This window comes from Rhea americana, unplaced genomic scaffold, assembly GCF_003343005.1.
Source record: "Rhea americana isolate MKP2758 unplaced genomic scaffold, rheAme1 scaffold_48, whole genome shotgun sequence".
Classification (NCBI taxonomy): Eukaryota; Metazoa; Chordata; class Aves; order Rheiformes; family Rheidae; genus Rhea; species Rhea americana.
In genome coordinates, this window is record NW_028186623.1 from 905,262 (window position 1) to 921,199 (window position 15,938).

The window sequence follows — 15,938 nt, forward strand, 5'->3', positions numbered from 1 at the left end:
TTTTACTGTGAGGGTGCCTGAGCACTGTAACAGGTTGCCCAGAGCGATTGTGGAGTTGGCATCCTTGGCAATATTGAGAACTGTCTAGACACAGTCGTGGACCAACCTGTTATAGGTGATCCAGCTAGAGCAGAAAGGTTGGACTAGATTTCCAGAGGTCCCTTCAAACCTCAACCTGAAGATTTAGTGAAGAATATTCTATGAGTGCTGGTGACTGGGCTGGGAAGCACGGGAGGAATTCAGTGTAGTCCCTCAGTGCAATTGTTGCAAGTGTTGACTTGTTTCCTCCTCAGTAGGAGTTGGAAAATATTATACAGCAAAACTTGGGAGTGGGAAATGAGAATATGCATGTTCATAAAGCCAAGGCTGTTTTACTCTAGCAGCTTGTTCCTGCAGTGCAGTAGCTGACAACACCTCTCATCCTCCTGTGATTGCAACCAAAACTGTGTTGTACTCTAATATCTCGGTCTCTTCTTTCTTTATAGCCATGTTACTGGAGATGATACTGTCTTCTGGAAGTAGARACACAGTGAACAGATGAATCTATTCAGCCAAGCATTCCTCCAGTAGATACCTCTCATCATGGAGCACCACAGCAGGGAGGAGATGGACTCCAAAGAGGAAAGTCCTCAGGTGTGGGCTGACTCTGCTGAGCAGGAAGAGAATACTGCTCAGGTGACTAGTGCCTTCCAGAGCTTCGGCATCTGCTTGGACGGAGTCGGGCTTGCTGCAATGGCTTAGCAAGCAGGTGTTCCCGTTTGCTGTCTTAGAATCTAGAAAGTCAGCTTTAATTTGAGAAGAAATATAAAGATGTCTGTGGTGATTTCACGTGAAAGGTTCAGAAAATGAACTGCGTACACCATTGCAGTGAGTACACAGGCAACTGAAACTAGAGCTAAATCAGACCTGCTAGTGGCTGTATAAGTGTCAGCATCTAAATATACAGATAAGCTTGTGAGAAAGTGACAGGGTATTCAGATTAATGAATATTAACACAAATCTGTGGTCAGTGGCAGCCCATTTTGACAGCGTCCGTAGAATCAGTTTGAGTTGTGGGTAGACCTTGGGAAAGTAATAGGAATACCTTTTTCCAGTTAGATGTCTGGACAATGGGGAAGAGAGAAATGTTAATTGTCAGTGACTAAAATAATTCTTATTTATGCAGCTAGTTACTTTGGTGTCTCTGAGACAATGCAGCTGAAAATTTYTAGAGGATTGTAAACTGGTTTGTTTCTAAGAACCTCTTATAAATGGAGGGTGCTGCATGACAGTCAACCCACGAGCCTGGAAATCCTGGCTTTCCTGACAATTTTCAGCTTTGAAATTTGCAAAGAAAGAAAACTTTTAACGGCCTGCTTCCTTTATTTGTAAGATCGGATAACTGTACTGTTTCTTGCACGTGGCCATTACGAGTTTTGCAGAGTGCCCCGCAAATATGAAGCGCTGCATGCATCCTTACCGTAAGGTTTGCAGGAGAATCTATTGTACAGAATCRGTACTTAGCATCTCTGTAAGAGTATTAGGTGTCTTCTGAGATATTCTGGAAGGGGAAGCAAAGAAAACAATGAGTAATGGTGGTTTCATTTTATGTGACAATACAGTATTTGCGTATTGATCTGCAAATATGAATATTAAACTAGTTTCCTGCTAACTGACCCATTTTTTGTGATGTGGTGAAAATACTTTGCAATATATAAAGAGTGTCAAAAGGTAAACATCCTTCTGTTACCATTGGAGTTGAGTATTGTAGTGCATTTCAGGTGGGCTGCTGGTTATTACTTGTGATCATAATCTTTGGTCAAAGCAATTTGGATTTGAGATGCTGCCCTGGAGAGAACTTACGCTAGTGGTCCTTGGAATCATTGCTTAATGCTTTCAGTTGTATGTTTTTTGTTTTTTTTTTTAATAAACAATTGAATTTTTCTACTGATACTGCCTGTCCCTGCTACAAAGAAGCAATCAAATGTGTGGTGTTGCTGCCTCATCATAAGTATAAGACTACTACTTGAGGTACTATCAGAAAGTTAATGCAGTGCTGACTGTTCATCAAGCTATAGAACTAGCTGAATGAAAGTAATAACATCATAAACTCAGAAAACAATATGGAAATAAAGGGGGAAATATGTCAATAAGTCTCATAGGTACACCAGTTCAAATCTGAACCTCCTTTAAAACATCTTAGAGGAGAAAGTGATCCAAGAASAGAGTGTAGCAGCTAGGTCTTGAGTAAACATGCAAAGTAAAAGAGAAACTGGTGGTGGGTTTTACGTCCAAATTTCTGTGTTGCTGGCATCATTTAGATTAGACTTTCAGTATGAATTACACAAAAAGTTTTAYGTTGTTTGCAAAATAATTAGCTAGGAAGTTTGGGAAGTTTGGACCCGAGATATTCTCTACTTTCCAAGACGCTTCTGCGGCCTGTGCTTTTGGTGTGGTTTCCCAAAGGCGTGTGTCTGCAGAARTTTGAGTGTAGGATCTGTTTTTCTTCCAGGTGCACTTTGTCCCCGAAGGGGGAGCAGTGGCACAGATTGTGTACAGCGATGACCAAGACCGTCCCTCGCAGCAAGTGGTCTACACGGCAGATGGCACCTCCTACACCTCCGTGGACACCTCGGAGCACACGCTCGTTTACATCCATCCCGTGGAAGCTACGCAGGCATGTGTGGTTCTGAGCCCACCCCTTTCTGGCACCTAGAAAGAGAACCGGTCTGGCTCAAAATTAAAGCCAGCTCCAAGCCAAGTGAGGTGACTGGCAAATGGCTGGCAGTCACACTTACAACACTTCTATCTGCCCATTGGTGAACAGGGACTTCACGCTGTTCGTTCCAGTCTGATGTGCAAATGTGGTAATCAAAGGATGCTGGGCTATAAATTGTGAAATGCTGRTGGTTTTACTAGAGGTGGATGAGATTGTAATGAGATCAAAGGTGTTTTCAAAAACGCTGATAATCTCTCCAGAAATTCTACCTCTATTGTATTTGGTAAAAAGCTAATTGATTCAGACACCAGTGTTATAAGAAGGACCTGTGCCTCTTCTGGAAGAAGAATCCTTGTTTTGCATAGTGCCATTCTCATAATTAATAGTAACGATAAGTCTTCTGTTTTTTGCAGAGGATCCCAGCATATTTAATCTAATTTTGCCTTTTTTTTTTTTTTTTTTTTTTTTTTTTTAGAGAAGGCTCTAAATTCATGGCTCTGGACTCTTTTCTTTTAATAATTATATTTAGTATCAAATAGCTTTCATCTCTGACAGCCTATATTATCTGGGGAGTTAATGTAGCGTGCATCCATACGTCTGTGTGGATAGATGAGTGAGGAGCAGACAGATTTTGTCAGGAATGTTTTATAGCCTCTTTGCTGATGTGGCAGATCAGTAGTGCTACAGAGTGCACGTACTTGACGCTCGAAGCCACCCTGGCGTAGCCTTGTGCGCCATGGTCTGTCTGTCTGTGTAGTTCTTGGCTAGTTCATAAAATAAATTCTTGTGTAGTGGGATGATCTGAGAGAGTAAGGTGTAATGAGGTACTGCAGTTTCCAAGGAAGTTACTAAGTTACTCCAAACCTTTTTGGCTATTACCTTTTTGTCCAAAAGACCTGGAGTGTGCTAATAAGAGACTAACGCATGACAAATTGTCAAACAGCTCTAATAGGATTCTTATTATGCGATGTTTTATTTTGTAGGAGTCAGAAGCTCTGGTATCTTCCAGTTTTGGAAAAGTAAGCAAGGCTGACCTCAGTCAATACTTAGTTTTCCTCTGAGTCTTGCTCTTCCCAGACCCTGTAAGTGGTTGTGATGAATCAATGAGGGCTGCTCTCGCAGACTACTGAAACAGTATTGGGAGTTGCCATCTCCTATATGAAACTGAAAARCAACTTAATGACCATAGCAAATTCACGTGTAGGACATATTCGATACCCGATGCTTTTTTCCTGAGGAGGTCTCTTGCGAACTGGCAGGAAGATAGAGTTAATTATCTTCTGTCCTGCTCTCTGTTATGTAGCTTTTGTGCATCTTTTGCATTTCATTCTGTTSAACTGATTCACATCAGCAGTTGACAGTGATTTTTCTTTTTCCGTTTAAAAAAAAGAATTCTGTGAAGCTCTGAGAATATGGATGAAAAGCACTGTAAAAATATGATACTACTTTTTATGGAATACTACCTAATTTTAATTTAAACTTGATATATGTAGGCTCGCTTGGGTAAGTTGAATTAATTTGCTATGGTGATAGGCACCGTAAGAATTGGCAAAATAAGTTACCTGTATGTAGATTGTTTCTTGATGGCAGGGCAATTCTTGTGCAGGCTGTGAATAAACAACCCCAAGGCTGGTTTGATAAGCCTTTTTCACTTTGTCTAGACTCTGTTTACAGATCCGTCCCAAGTGGCTTACGTCCAGCAGGATGCTACCACGCAGCAGGTAAGAGACACTGTTTCTCTTGGGCCTGCARCTGTAAGGGAACTGTCGTAGAAGGTAAAGGGACATTGTTGTGGTGGTAGAGACAGATAAGCTACTTCTGAATTTGTCAAATGACAGTCTTCAATCATTTACTGTCATCCCAGTGATAATGAGCAAAAAGCTTATGATAATGAGCCAGTATTATCTTGGCTACCTTGTGCATGAATGACAGTGAACTCGGACTCGCTAAGCTGTTTAAGCTTTTAAATTCTTGTGCAACAAAAGTTCTGATTTCCTGCCACGATGTTAAGAGAAATCTTCCAACAGTGTCCCTTTAAATGACTTAAACCCATGTGACTAACATTATTTTGATGTCATTCTGAAAGGACTGGAATTGCAGTTATCCTCATACAGATTCCTATCCAAATGCCTTGAAGGCTATGAAAGACTTTCAAAGGGGAAAAATTGGTTTTAGATCAAGTTCTAGATCTACAGGAAATTTCGTAGAGAAACAACTGCAAAACCTGAAGAAGTTCATTTACGGGGTCCTATAGCTTACCTGGGTATCCCAGGTGTTCCCCCTGGTGTGCTCGCTCCTGTGAAGTGGACTAGAACSAGAATGAAACTGGAGGCTGTGGTTATGAAGTTTTGATAATGCAAGATTTTGATTGCTTTTCTCTTGCATGGATGTGAAGGATTTGTTCTTAATCCAGTCCCCAAAGATACTAGTTAAAATTGTGAAAGGCAGGTGTAGGTGATTTTGGGTCTAGATCTTTAGTTCAACTTCTGTTTCTCGTAGTGACTTGAAATCATTGCTGGTTGACTTTCCAGTTGCGTGTCTGAACTGATGTTTTAGGTCTGAATCATTATGAAGGTCACTGAAATGCGTTTCTGTTGGCATGCGTGGGGAGGAATGGAGGGTTAAATATGCATTGGCAATAAGYTTTTTAACTGCTAAAAAGAGACCCTCCTGATATGAAGGTGTCTTCCTGTTCTCTGAATGTATTTGAAGGTGTCACTTTGAAATTTTTTGCCARATCGGGTTCCTTTCATAAAAAAGACAAGAAATTCCTCTTAACTATTTTAACAACAAGCATTATTGGTAAATACGTGATCCAATTAACTAAGTAATCTGTGTAGTGCATATGACACACTGATGTAGCAGCGGAGTTTGGGAGTTGTTACTCTCATGTGTTCAAAATCAAGGGCATAAGTACTTGTCTGTATGTCCTCAGCCCGTCCTTCCTCCCTTCCAGCATGGTCTGGGCAGCAGTCCGAGCAGAGATGGTGTTTTGCTTGTGAATGGTTAGTGTATCATTAGAGCAGCTACTGCTTTTTCAGGTGTTTTGTGTGTACATGTCAGGTGTGATGCCCCTAGACTAATCGTGAACTTAACTAAAATTTCTCCTGCCTTTTGAAATGAGCGCTAGAAGGAATTTAAAAGGAATTCAAAGGTTTTTCATAATGATGCTTGTGTTTCTTGCAATGTCTGACATGGAAATGAAAGTAAAGATGCGTTTGAAGTGTGATTAGTAGWAGGAAATGCTAATATGTGGTACAAATGGACACAAGCTTGTATGAACCTCTTGTTGCTGGCAGGCCTGGAGGTGTGCCACTGCATAATGATGCCTTTTCTGTTGCCACTTGGCATCAGGAGTGTCAACACCAGACACTTAGGTTCAGCTGTTGTTGTGGCGGTTTCCTGTTCACTTTGACACTGTTCTCTGAAGTAGTCTTGCTCTATTTTTCAGGCAGTTTCATAAATTGCTCTTATTGCCTCTTTAAACAAAACATCAAGATTCAAAGTTTTAGGACTGTCTATCTGGTTATGTTTGGGATTTTCTGGTCTCCTGGAGAATGCAGGTTCCAGGCCAGGCTTTGGAAGAACCAGATTGAGTCACTGATCTGTAATGTCTTGACTTGTGTTTCCTCTGAATTACTGTTCTATATTGTCCTAACTGGTGTTTGCTCTCAGCTGTGCCTGCTCTTACCYACCCCAGAATCTGGGCTGTGCTGTTGTTGCCTCCAAAAAACTGAATTTCTCCCTCTGTGTCTCTAGTAGCATACTTCACTGCTCTCTCTTTTATTTTGTATTTATTAAACTCTATGTTTAGAGAGTAGGGCAAGGGCTTTATTTTTAGTCCAGAAGCTGTTTAACAGTCAGGGACACAAACTAGAGCCCATATAATGTTATGTGTAGAGAAGGATGGAAAAGCGTGTGGGGTAACAGTGCTAATACCTGTATAGGTAAGCAGAACTCAAAGACAGGAAAGATAATTCTTGGTCTTAATTTTGCTTTGGTTTATTGCTGAATAGATGGGAGCAGCAAATTAACGTGTGTAGTAGTATTCATTAATTTTCATGTTACTACACGAGGAAATGAGTAGAAAAATGGAACCGAAAATGTGTGATGTAGCCAAATAATGGCAAAGTAATTGTCGGAATCCTCTAATTTTAGAATGTTTGATCTTCCAAMCAGATTAGTACGCCCTTTTGTTTCTATGATGGATCTTGGTTTGCTTGAGAAAAACAAACATAGAAAAAGGGAGGGGGGGGGACCTCTTGGGATATTTGGTTTCTTTATTTCTCTCCCCTAAAGGAAAAGGGGGGGGGAAAGGAGGAAGAAAATCTGGAGATAGAGTTAAAACCAAAAACTCCAGTTCACCAGCTTTACCAAGAGCTCAAGAACTCCTCGCGTTTGTTTCTAGTGCAGTTTGAATACCAGGCTGGATAGGAGCTGAAGTTAAAGCTAAAAGTGGGAGATGGGAGATTCAAAAGCTGCTAAAGCTAGATTGAGCTTTGAAGCCTTTCCYGTTGTCCCAAATGCTTTTTCCCAGACTTGGATGCGTTTGGATCTGCACGTTTTGTCTGAGCCCATCATCCATACCAAAAACACCTTTAAACTACTGCAGTTTTTGGCCTACTGTAGGATTCCAGGGAGCTTTGCATGCAGGGCACTGCCCGTATGTAAGTGATTGATGGGAATGATGCAGTGCTAAAATGAGTGCCTATAATTTTAGGTAACTGTGCTCTTGCCTGCTGCTGCTCAGAGCATGAATCCCACCAACCTGTCCGTGCTCGGCAACGTTGCCGAATCCCCCCAGCAAATGGCTCTGGAGCAGGGTCCACAAGCAGATAGAGTAAGTTGCCAGGCACCCTTTTCTTTTAAATGTAAAAGTACACTGATTTCATTGCTCCATTGTCTCAGGTGATGAAACATGTCTGAGTGATACGGAAGGCGATGCAAGAAAGTTCTAGCATAGGTTTGTACCGTCTTTCATAGTCTCGTTATGGAGTGTGTGGGTTTTTTAGGAGAGATCATTTAGCTAACATAAAGAGGAACCTGTTCTACAGATTGGTCTATCTTGAGCAACCACCTTAAAATACTCCTTTCAGCTTCAAAAATCAAATACAGCAGAAGCTCTTGACTGTCACATAGGACCAATACCCTCTGTGTCTCTTTGCACTCTCTTAAGACAGCTTTATGTATGATATTTCTTGTTCTCTGAGAAACCTGCGTGAGAGATGGAGTATTCTGTGCATACACATCAATTTATTTTTTGCTTTCTTTGTAGGGAAAGCGAAAGAAAGTCTTCTCTAAAATTAGAGAGGGCRTACAATCCCCTTAACTGTCTTCCATGTCTCATAATTCATGTCTAATCCTGGTGTTATCTGCTCCCTTATTGATCTCTCCATGTGTGCTCTGGGGATTGTTTTCGTTTGATTGTACAACAGGAGACAAACAATCAAGGTTCTTGCGCTTTTACAGAAGAAGCTAAAATACAGCTTTTAGGCTCTGGATTATTCCTACAAGCATGAGTAGGGCCCGGGCTTCRTTTCAGAGCTCCTCTCGTTTCAGTTTGCTGTCCTGAGAAATCAGTCCATGTCGGGATAGAGTAGGTAGTGACACAGAGCTGAGCTGAGTGAGGCTCTCATCAGCAGGGATATGAAACAATCCTCTGTAATCATTTATCATGCAGTTTCCCTTGTCCTTCTTTCCATTACCATAGCAAATAGAAAGAGTAGACTAGCAAGAACTTTCATTGCTTGTCTTTGTGAGAGTGGTGGGTGTTTTATGGGTGTGTTTTTTTGTTGTTGTTGTTTTTTGCGTTCRGAATGGGGAATTGACTTTGACTGTTCTGTCTGCAGGCATCACTACCGGTGCATAACCAAGTGTTACCTCCTATGGAGGCAGTGGATGGTTCTGACCCTTTAGCACCTTTGCAGAATCAGATGGGAAGGATGGAAACAAAAGAGGAAGATGATGAAGACGAGGATGAGGATGAAGATGGGGAAGACACTGACATGGATGAGTGGGATCCAGATCCACCTCGACCTTTTGATCCCAATGATCTGTGTAAGCGTATCAAGAAGCGTGTAGTATATTAGCTGTTGCTTGGCTTTCTTCTCCCCGTTCCCCATGCCTGTTAGTAAATGGAGTTAAATACCAATCAGACTTTAGCAGTAATAACGGGTTTCCCGAGTTACACCCAGAAAAATGTACTCGTATAGGGCTGCCTCACTCCTAAGACAGAATTCTCTCTTAGGTGGAGTCTCCAAGGAGCTTTATTCTTTGCTTTGCACAAGGCTGCCTGGTCTAATGTTTTAAAATGTAGACAGGCTATTGGGATAAATGTTCCTACAGCTGAGCCAAAGATGTTTAGAGAATGATAATGCCGTTAAAATGTCTTTTCTGTGCTGTTGCCTGCATATCTGCCTGATGTTCGTGTTCTCTCTGAATTTGCATTGTAGGGTGCGAAGAGTGTAATAATGCACATCCCTCTGTGTGCCCTAAGCACGGACCTCTGCATCCAATCCCAAACCGACCCGTGCTGACCAGGGCCAGAGCCAGCCTCCCCCTGGTGCTGTATATAGACAGATTTTTGGGAGGTGTGTTYTCCAAAAGGCGTATCCCCAAACGCACGCAGTTTGGACCTGTGGAAGGACCTCTGGTTAGACAAACTGAACTCAAAGACTGCTACATCCATTTGAAGGTGTGTGTGTGTGAGAGAGAGAGGGGGGAAAAGAGAGGAATTTGTACCTAAACTTTGATTTCCATGGGTTTGAATCTGTTGCTTTGACTTGATCAGTTGCATCGCTGGAGATGGTCTGTTACTTCCATCTCTCACTGTATTTCATCAATACCCAGCTTGCTTTGATGTGAAATCTACAGCTACTCGTGTTATTCAGGGAGACGCAGTCACGGTGAATATTGTGACATTATGGTGTTATGATGTGTAGGACTCGTAATATTGAGTGCAGTGAATCACTCTCACATGGGCTGAAGCAGCATCTGGACATAAAAATAGTTACTCTATCTCGGGATGTTTTGCAGCCGTAACTTTGTGTCATGCTGCAACTTACGTTAAAAATATTTCTTCCGCTTTCCCTCCTTCCTCTCCCGGGATGTAAGGGGGGAGAGGAGAGCCCCTCTCCTCTCGCCCCACCAAGTCCGTTTGCGTGAGGCAAAACGGATTTGACTAACTTTGATCTGTTTATTTACTGGTCAGATTATAGCGATTGCTCCTTTATTTGATGGAGATAAGGAACAAAATCCCTACAGAAGCACTGTTTTAAGAGCACTGGTCCGCTATGACAATCAGTGCCTGACAAGGAAGTCATGACACCCCCCCCCTCCTGCCCCCCGGCAGATTCATAAACCCAACAGAAGTGCTTCCAGCTTGAGGTGGTGTCATGAGCCAGGAAAGAGAAGGAGAAGTGGGGCTGCCAGTAGGAAACATCTGACAACTGATGCCACGTAGCCTCCTAAAGCTTCTTGTGCCTCATGTATAGTAATGTGTCAAGTGCTGAGCCTGACTACTGTAATGAATGCGTCTTCCCCTTGCAAGCCGTGGAAGGGCCCACTGTGTCCTTCGGGTTAAACTGGTGTCAGTTTTAAGCATTTTCCTAAATGTTGCCTCTTCCTGAATCCCTGTTAGCAAAGAGAAAATGTCAGCTATGTCTTTGTGTTCCTGATGCAAAAGTTGCTTGGTCACAATAAGGTTGTGGGGATTTCTTTCTTTCTTTCTTTTTTTTTTTTTTCTTTTTTTTGGTGCTTGGGAGGTGCAAATGGGAGGCACACTGGTAGAAACTCAGATGTTATGAACCTGTGGTTAGACAGTGACTATTACATGTAATTGGATTTTACTACAGGTGTCTCTTGATAAGGGTGACAGGAAAGACAGAGATTTGCAAGAAGACTTGTGGTTTGAACTTTCTAGCGAGGCTCTTTGTAACTGGATGATGTTTGTGCGTCCAGCTCAGAACCATTTGGAGCAGAACTTGGTAGCGTATCAGTACGGCCACCATATTTATTATACAACAATTAAAAATGTGGAGCCCAAGCAGGAGCTCAAGGTATGGTATTGCTCATGTTTCGTGACTAATTTTTCCACTGATGGAATAAACTTTGAGTTGCTGTGTAGTAMGTGCATCTCCACGTGCCAGAAATGATTGCTGTAAGTAGGTGGAACAATTTGTTAGGGTCTTTCATTTTCTGTAAGAAAGCATACAGTGGCCTGAATCAAATGTCACTGAAGTCATTAGTCAGCCACTGACTTACAAAATTTGAAAGAGCTTTGGCTCAGACCTTAAATGAGGAAGTATGTAAATGACTTGTCTGTCACTGCCACGCTTTACAGCACATGCTTTGCAGATGCAGTCTGCTTTTTATTGCAGCGGTCTTGYTCTCTTTAGTTCTGGATGCACTTTCCTGTTAGTTCTGCGTGCCCTTGACTTGTTTTCTGGTCCTTAAGTGAATATGGTCTCTCGCTTTACATGGCTTTTCTGTTCCTGAAACTTCTGCAAATTTGCRTGTGGAAAATTATAATAAATATTGTGATTTTTCCTGTGAGCTACTTTTTATTCCCTCTGAGAGTGTTTTGATTATTTTAAAGTCAAAGCAGGTTTGCTGGCTGAGATGGCCTCCATTTTGAACATCTTTTGGGGAACTGAGGGTAACAGAAAGACTTCAGTATCAGTAAATTGTTCATTTGTCTCTGAACCTTCTTTTCTTTTTTTATACACATAGAAGTTACAGCAGTTTAACAAAAAAAGATTTTAAACTGATTTTGCTAARCCAGATCAAAGCCATGCTTACACACTTATATCTGACTAAGAGTAGGATTGTTTTTTTTCACTTTCTCTGAAATCAGTCCTGAGTTTGCTTAAGCTAATCACTAGAAATCAGGTTAATCCATTCTAATTGTATCTAACCATCWTTTTTTTCAACTGTTTTTAAATCAATTTGGAATCAGACTTTAATTCAATCTGTGCAGACCTGCCTGTGGAAGCACCATTATTCTTGCTTCATGTGTTAGCAATGCCTTTTGGAGTAAAATTAGTTTGATAATTGGAAGTGAGTTACCCAGGCTCTGTAATGTATTTTCCTCTCCAAGTCAGCATAGGGCATTCATACAAAATTGTTGGAAGATTGAACTTGGTGGATCAATTAGTTCAAGCTGCGGGAACTTTTGCACTGCAGGGCAAGTGAGTAGTCTAGAAGCTCCAGGCTTCCTTCTTTGGCCAGCCGGTGAGATGGCTGTAAGGTAACATGTACCTGCTCACGAGTCTTTGAAGGAAGTCAGAAATGTCACTCAGCACAAGATCTGTGGTCAGTCCAGGYTTAAACTTGCCCAGGTTCTTCGTGTTAAATCTGTTTGTGCCTCCTTTAAGTAATGTCTCTTATATTTGAGTCTTTTAAATCAAACAGCAAGATAAGAGCAGAAATGATGCAAGAATTCTCAGTTAAATGTAAGCATCTGATTGTTTTAGGCTCTACTAATCTTTGTTCCCTCTTTCCTAARTCTCTCTTCTCATAATGAAAGTTGGTCCAGCTTGCTGCAGCCTGGCAGTTTTTTGCTCTGGGAGGCAGAACCATATTGCTCCAATCCTTCAGAACTTCAGAAATGTTTTAAATGAGTCTTTGCAGACTGTGCTGCATGCTGTCTGTTTAGAGAGAGCAGGAAAGAAAAGGGAAATCCCCTGACTGAAAAATTTTTCCATTCCTCATGATACATCCAGCCTAGCATGTAACAGGACTTCGCTGGCATCCATCCTTTAAATCCTACAGTCAGGTCTGAAAAGATTAATATTATTTCCTTTTGAAGTACTGGTAGCTCTGTGCGAGATGGATGCTCATATTAGGAAGCTATACCTTAAAATTGAATGGATATGTTCTCTCCCTAAAGCTATTTTATTTCTTAGAGGAGGCATATTGATCTCAATAGGCTTTATTACTGAGGATGAAAGGAGCAATGAGAGTTAGGGGCTGAGGCAAGTGGAGCCAATGTAGCGCCTAATGGAGGGGAGGGCTTTTTTTTTTTTTTTTTTCCAGTGAATTTCGCTTAGTTTTGGTTACGTCTAAGAAAATATTGTCATCTTATATGCTTGTTCCAGGTGTGGTATGCTGCCTCTTATGCAGAGTTTGTGAACCAGAAGATCCATGACATATCCGAGGAGGAAAGGAAGGGTAATTTGGGCTCTTCTGTTCTTTATGTTTTTTTTTTTTCCTCGTTTGAAGTATATGGCCTATATAGTGCTCTCAATTCTTTTAGGTTAAGAGACGTTATTGGCTGTCTGCTAACACTTCTCATGCTAGTATTACAATAATTTAACCTTCCTCCTCAGTTTYTGGGAAGTGTCAGGTTGCTGTTGGAAAGAGGCATGTTTCTGTACTTGATGTCCTAATATTGAGTCTGCATGATGAATCTATGTGCAGCTGCTTCAAGGATGAGGAATTTCTGTTAACATCACCTAACTTGTGTTAGAGATGTAATCCGGTAGGTGGTCATCCATAAAACTTCAGGGAGACTTTTTGGAGCCAACTGTTTCAAGCAGTGTGAATAATCCATGCAGATTTTCCTCAGTGACCTTTTTGTCTTTCTGCAATCAGCTGTAGTCATATCACAGTGTAGAGCGGATAAAAGCAAAGCTAAATGGATGTGTGCTGGGTATTCTGCCATCAGCTTAACCTTARAGAGAGAAATATGGCTCACGGAGGACAGAAGAGCCTGGAAAAAAAATGAGGCATTTAGTTGGTGGTGACTGAAATGCTGTTATTGACATTTCCAATTGAACGCAGTTCTCAGAGAGCAAGAGAAGAACTGGCCGTGTTACGAGTGCAATCGTCGTTTCATGAGCTCAGAGCAACTCCAACAGCACCTCAACTCTCACGATGAGAAGCTGGACTTCTTCAGCAGGTACTGGAAGTTTAGCTTTTTCTATATATTGCTKTGGTGCTTTTCCAAACTAGAGAAGGAGGGGTCTTTGCCCTGCAGGTCTTAACAGGCCACCTGGGTAACCATGAGAGAATGGTTCCGCTCAAGAAAGCAAGAATACAGCACCAGAAAGCGGATTGGCCTAAGAAGCTTTGTGAAAATAGTAGTTTGAGGAGAAGCAGTTTGAGGGAAATGAAAAATATCCCATTAAAATTGGTGAAAGTTTTTCTAATGACTTGAATAGAAGTACTTCAGACTGTGGATGCTTCTCAAATCTGTCCAGATACAGTGCAAGCAGCTCAGAGAGCAAGACTGGTTTTTTTTTTGGCTCCCCACTGGGCCAGAAAGACTGTTTATCCTGACCTGTTGAAAGCTGAATCTAGAAACGTCCGTCAGGGAGCAGGGGACAATGGTGCCTCCTTTTTCCTGAAACTTAGCAAGAAGCTGGGGTTTGTTTTTTGTTTTGTTGACATAGAAAATTGTTCCCTGTTGTCTGCCGCCTGACATCCACTGCTAAGTGCCTTTTTGCACTTAAGGATATTATGACTTCAGGTTTTAAATTAGTTTCCTTGCGTGCTTGTTCCATCTGTCTGAAAATGTTTTCTAGCATGCCGTACACTGGGATGTTGGAAGTAGAGTTGCCATGGCAGAGGACTTGCAGGGAGCCACTAGTCCTCTCATTCCTATGTTTACTGAAATAAATATTAATATGCTCTGGGCTTTGATTTCTTGCAGAGTGCAAAACAAATATGTACTAACCAGTACCCTTTTTTTTTTTTTTTCCCTTGCTGGCAGGACTTCTGTGGGTTTTATTACTTATTACAAGCCGTTGTTACTTAGTTGCATGGGTGAATGGCAATTGCTTAAAAAAGAACATRTGAAACGAGCATAGACTTGAAATCGGTCTCTTTTGTCTCTAACCTGGAGCACTATGTATTTTGTAGAGCCAGAGGCAGAGGTCGTGGGCGAGGAAAGAGGAGATTTGGACCAGGCAGACGCCCGGGGCGCCCGCCCAAATTCATGCGTATGGAAGTAACCAGTGAAAATGGAGAAAAGTGTGAAGAAGGGACGCAGGTATATTTGAGGATGGGAAGGAGAAAAAATGTCATCTGGGCTAGAAACACTCTTYTAGAAGAATTTTAGGCGTTTGTGCAACTGAAGGGTGTACTTCTGATTAAAATCCAAGAATTACTTGGGTTTTTTTTTTAGCTACGATTCTTTATTGGGGAGCATACTACCGTATTTCCATAAAATCACGTGTATTTCTACAGCAACTTTTATCCCAAAGCACTTAGCAGTGGAATAGGTTATTGCRGCTGTTTAGCAGCATCACAAAAGTAATTTAGACAGTAAAACTGTAATGGGAATTTAGGTTAGTATTTGCCCTTTCTGGAATGTGAGGTCAAAGTCTGATCTTACAGCTCTTGCTGGTAGAGTTAGATCAGTTTGAGCTATGCTTCTTTGTGATGCTTTAATATAAGCAAAAGGWTCTACTGTAGGCATACTAATTGCAAAATGTTCTTTTACTAGTGGCTATTGGTTACATTCTGTAAGGACCTAATGTGGTGCACTGATGCAGGTTAAATGCTAAATTCTTTCTGGTGCTGACCGTGCTCAGGGTTGCCACCATGCCTCTTTTATGAAAGGTGCCACAAGGGACCAGTGGCTCAGTTTCATGTCTTAGCTGAAAGCTGACATCGGGAGTAGTAATTTTCCTCTGGCATCTCACTGGGGCACGGTTCAGCGCTGACTCAGAGGGAGGAATGTATATGTTGCTGATGAACGCCTGCTGCTCATCTTTTCAGCGTGTGGAATTGCCCTCAATGCTGCATTAAGTGCAGACGACTGCAAGCAAGATTGCCGTCTTTGCAAGCTGGCATGACACRGGCCAGCTCCATTTAGACAAGTAAGCATAATGCTGTGCCCGAGCCGTTAACTCCTGAGAGACGGGACTTACTGGGCACGATCCCATGCTAATGTGTCTGAATGGCCTCTGGACTGGAGGTGGCTCGCATCCTTCCAGCTTGGAGCATGGCCCAGAGTTAGCTCGTGTGTGTCTATGCAGTCGGGTAAGGACATGGTCATGTCCCAGGGCCTTGGAGGTCTGCCCACCTCACTAACGACCAGGAACGAGTTCATCTGCCTCAGTATTTGAGACCTGGGGTGTTATGACCACAGTTAAGTGTCAGCAAGTATGCTGAAAGGATAGAAATACCACAGTCTACTAAATGAACCTTAAAGGCATGATACGTGGACCTGTTGTGTTCAGTACCGCTGAGACTGGGTGGGAGAGTCCTGTGGAAGGAAGCCACTCTGAGATCC

At 41.9% G+C, this 15,938-nt stretch overlaps 1 protein-coding gene across 7 annotated transcripts in view; it reads left to right on the plus strand.

The window, feature by feature from the left end:
• Positions 1–15,938, plus strand: part of PRDM10 (PR/SET domain 10) — a 45,319-nt gene that overhangs the window by 9,874 nt on the left and 19,507 nt on the right. For 3 of the 7 annotated variants that reach the window (XM_085316770.1, XM_085316767.1, XM_085316768.1), the window contains exons 2-11: positions 486–675; positions 2,492–2,656; positions 4,360–4,419; positions 7,419–7,538; positions 8,548–8,755; positions 9,151–9,392; positions 10,552–10,755; positions 12,796–12,868; positions 13,481–13,598; positions 14,561–14,690. In XM_085316770.1, the coding sequence (XP_085172896.1) occupies positions 583–675; positions 2,492–2,656; positions 4,360–4,419; positions 7,419–7,538; positions 8,548–8,755; positions 9,151–9,392; positions 10,552–10,755; positions 12,796–12,868; positions 13,481–13,598; positions 14,561–14,690 (1,413 nt within the window). In that variant the 5' untranslated portion in view covers positions 486–582. Of the gene's footprint in view, positions 1–485; positions 676–2,491; positions 2,657–4,359; positions 4,420–7,418; positions 7,539–7,565; positions 7,662–8,547; positions 8,756–9,150; positions 9,393–10,551; positions 10,756–12,795; positions 12,869–13,480; positions 13,599–14,560; positions 14,691–15,938 lie in introns of those variants that run through there. The other 4 variants (XM_085316769.1, XM_085316771.1, XM_085316774.1 and 1 more) reach the window with 4 other exon arrangements.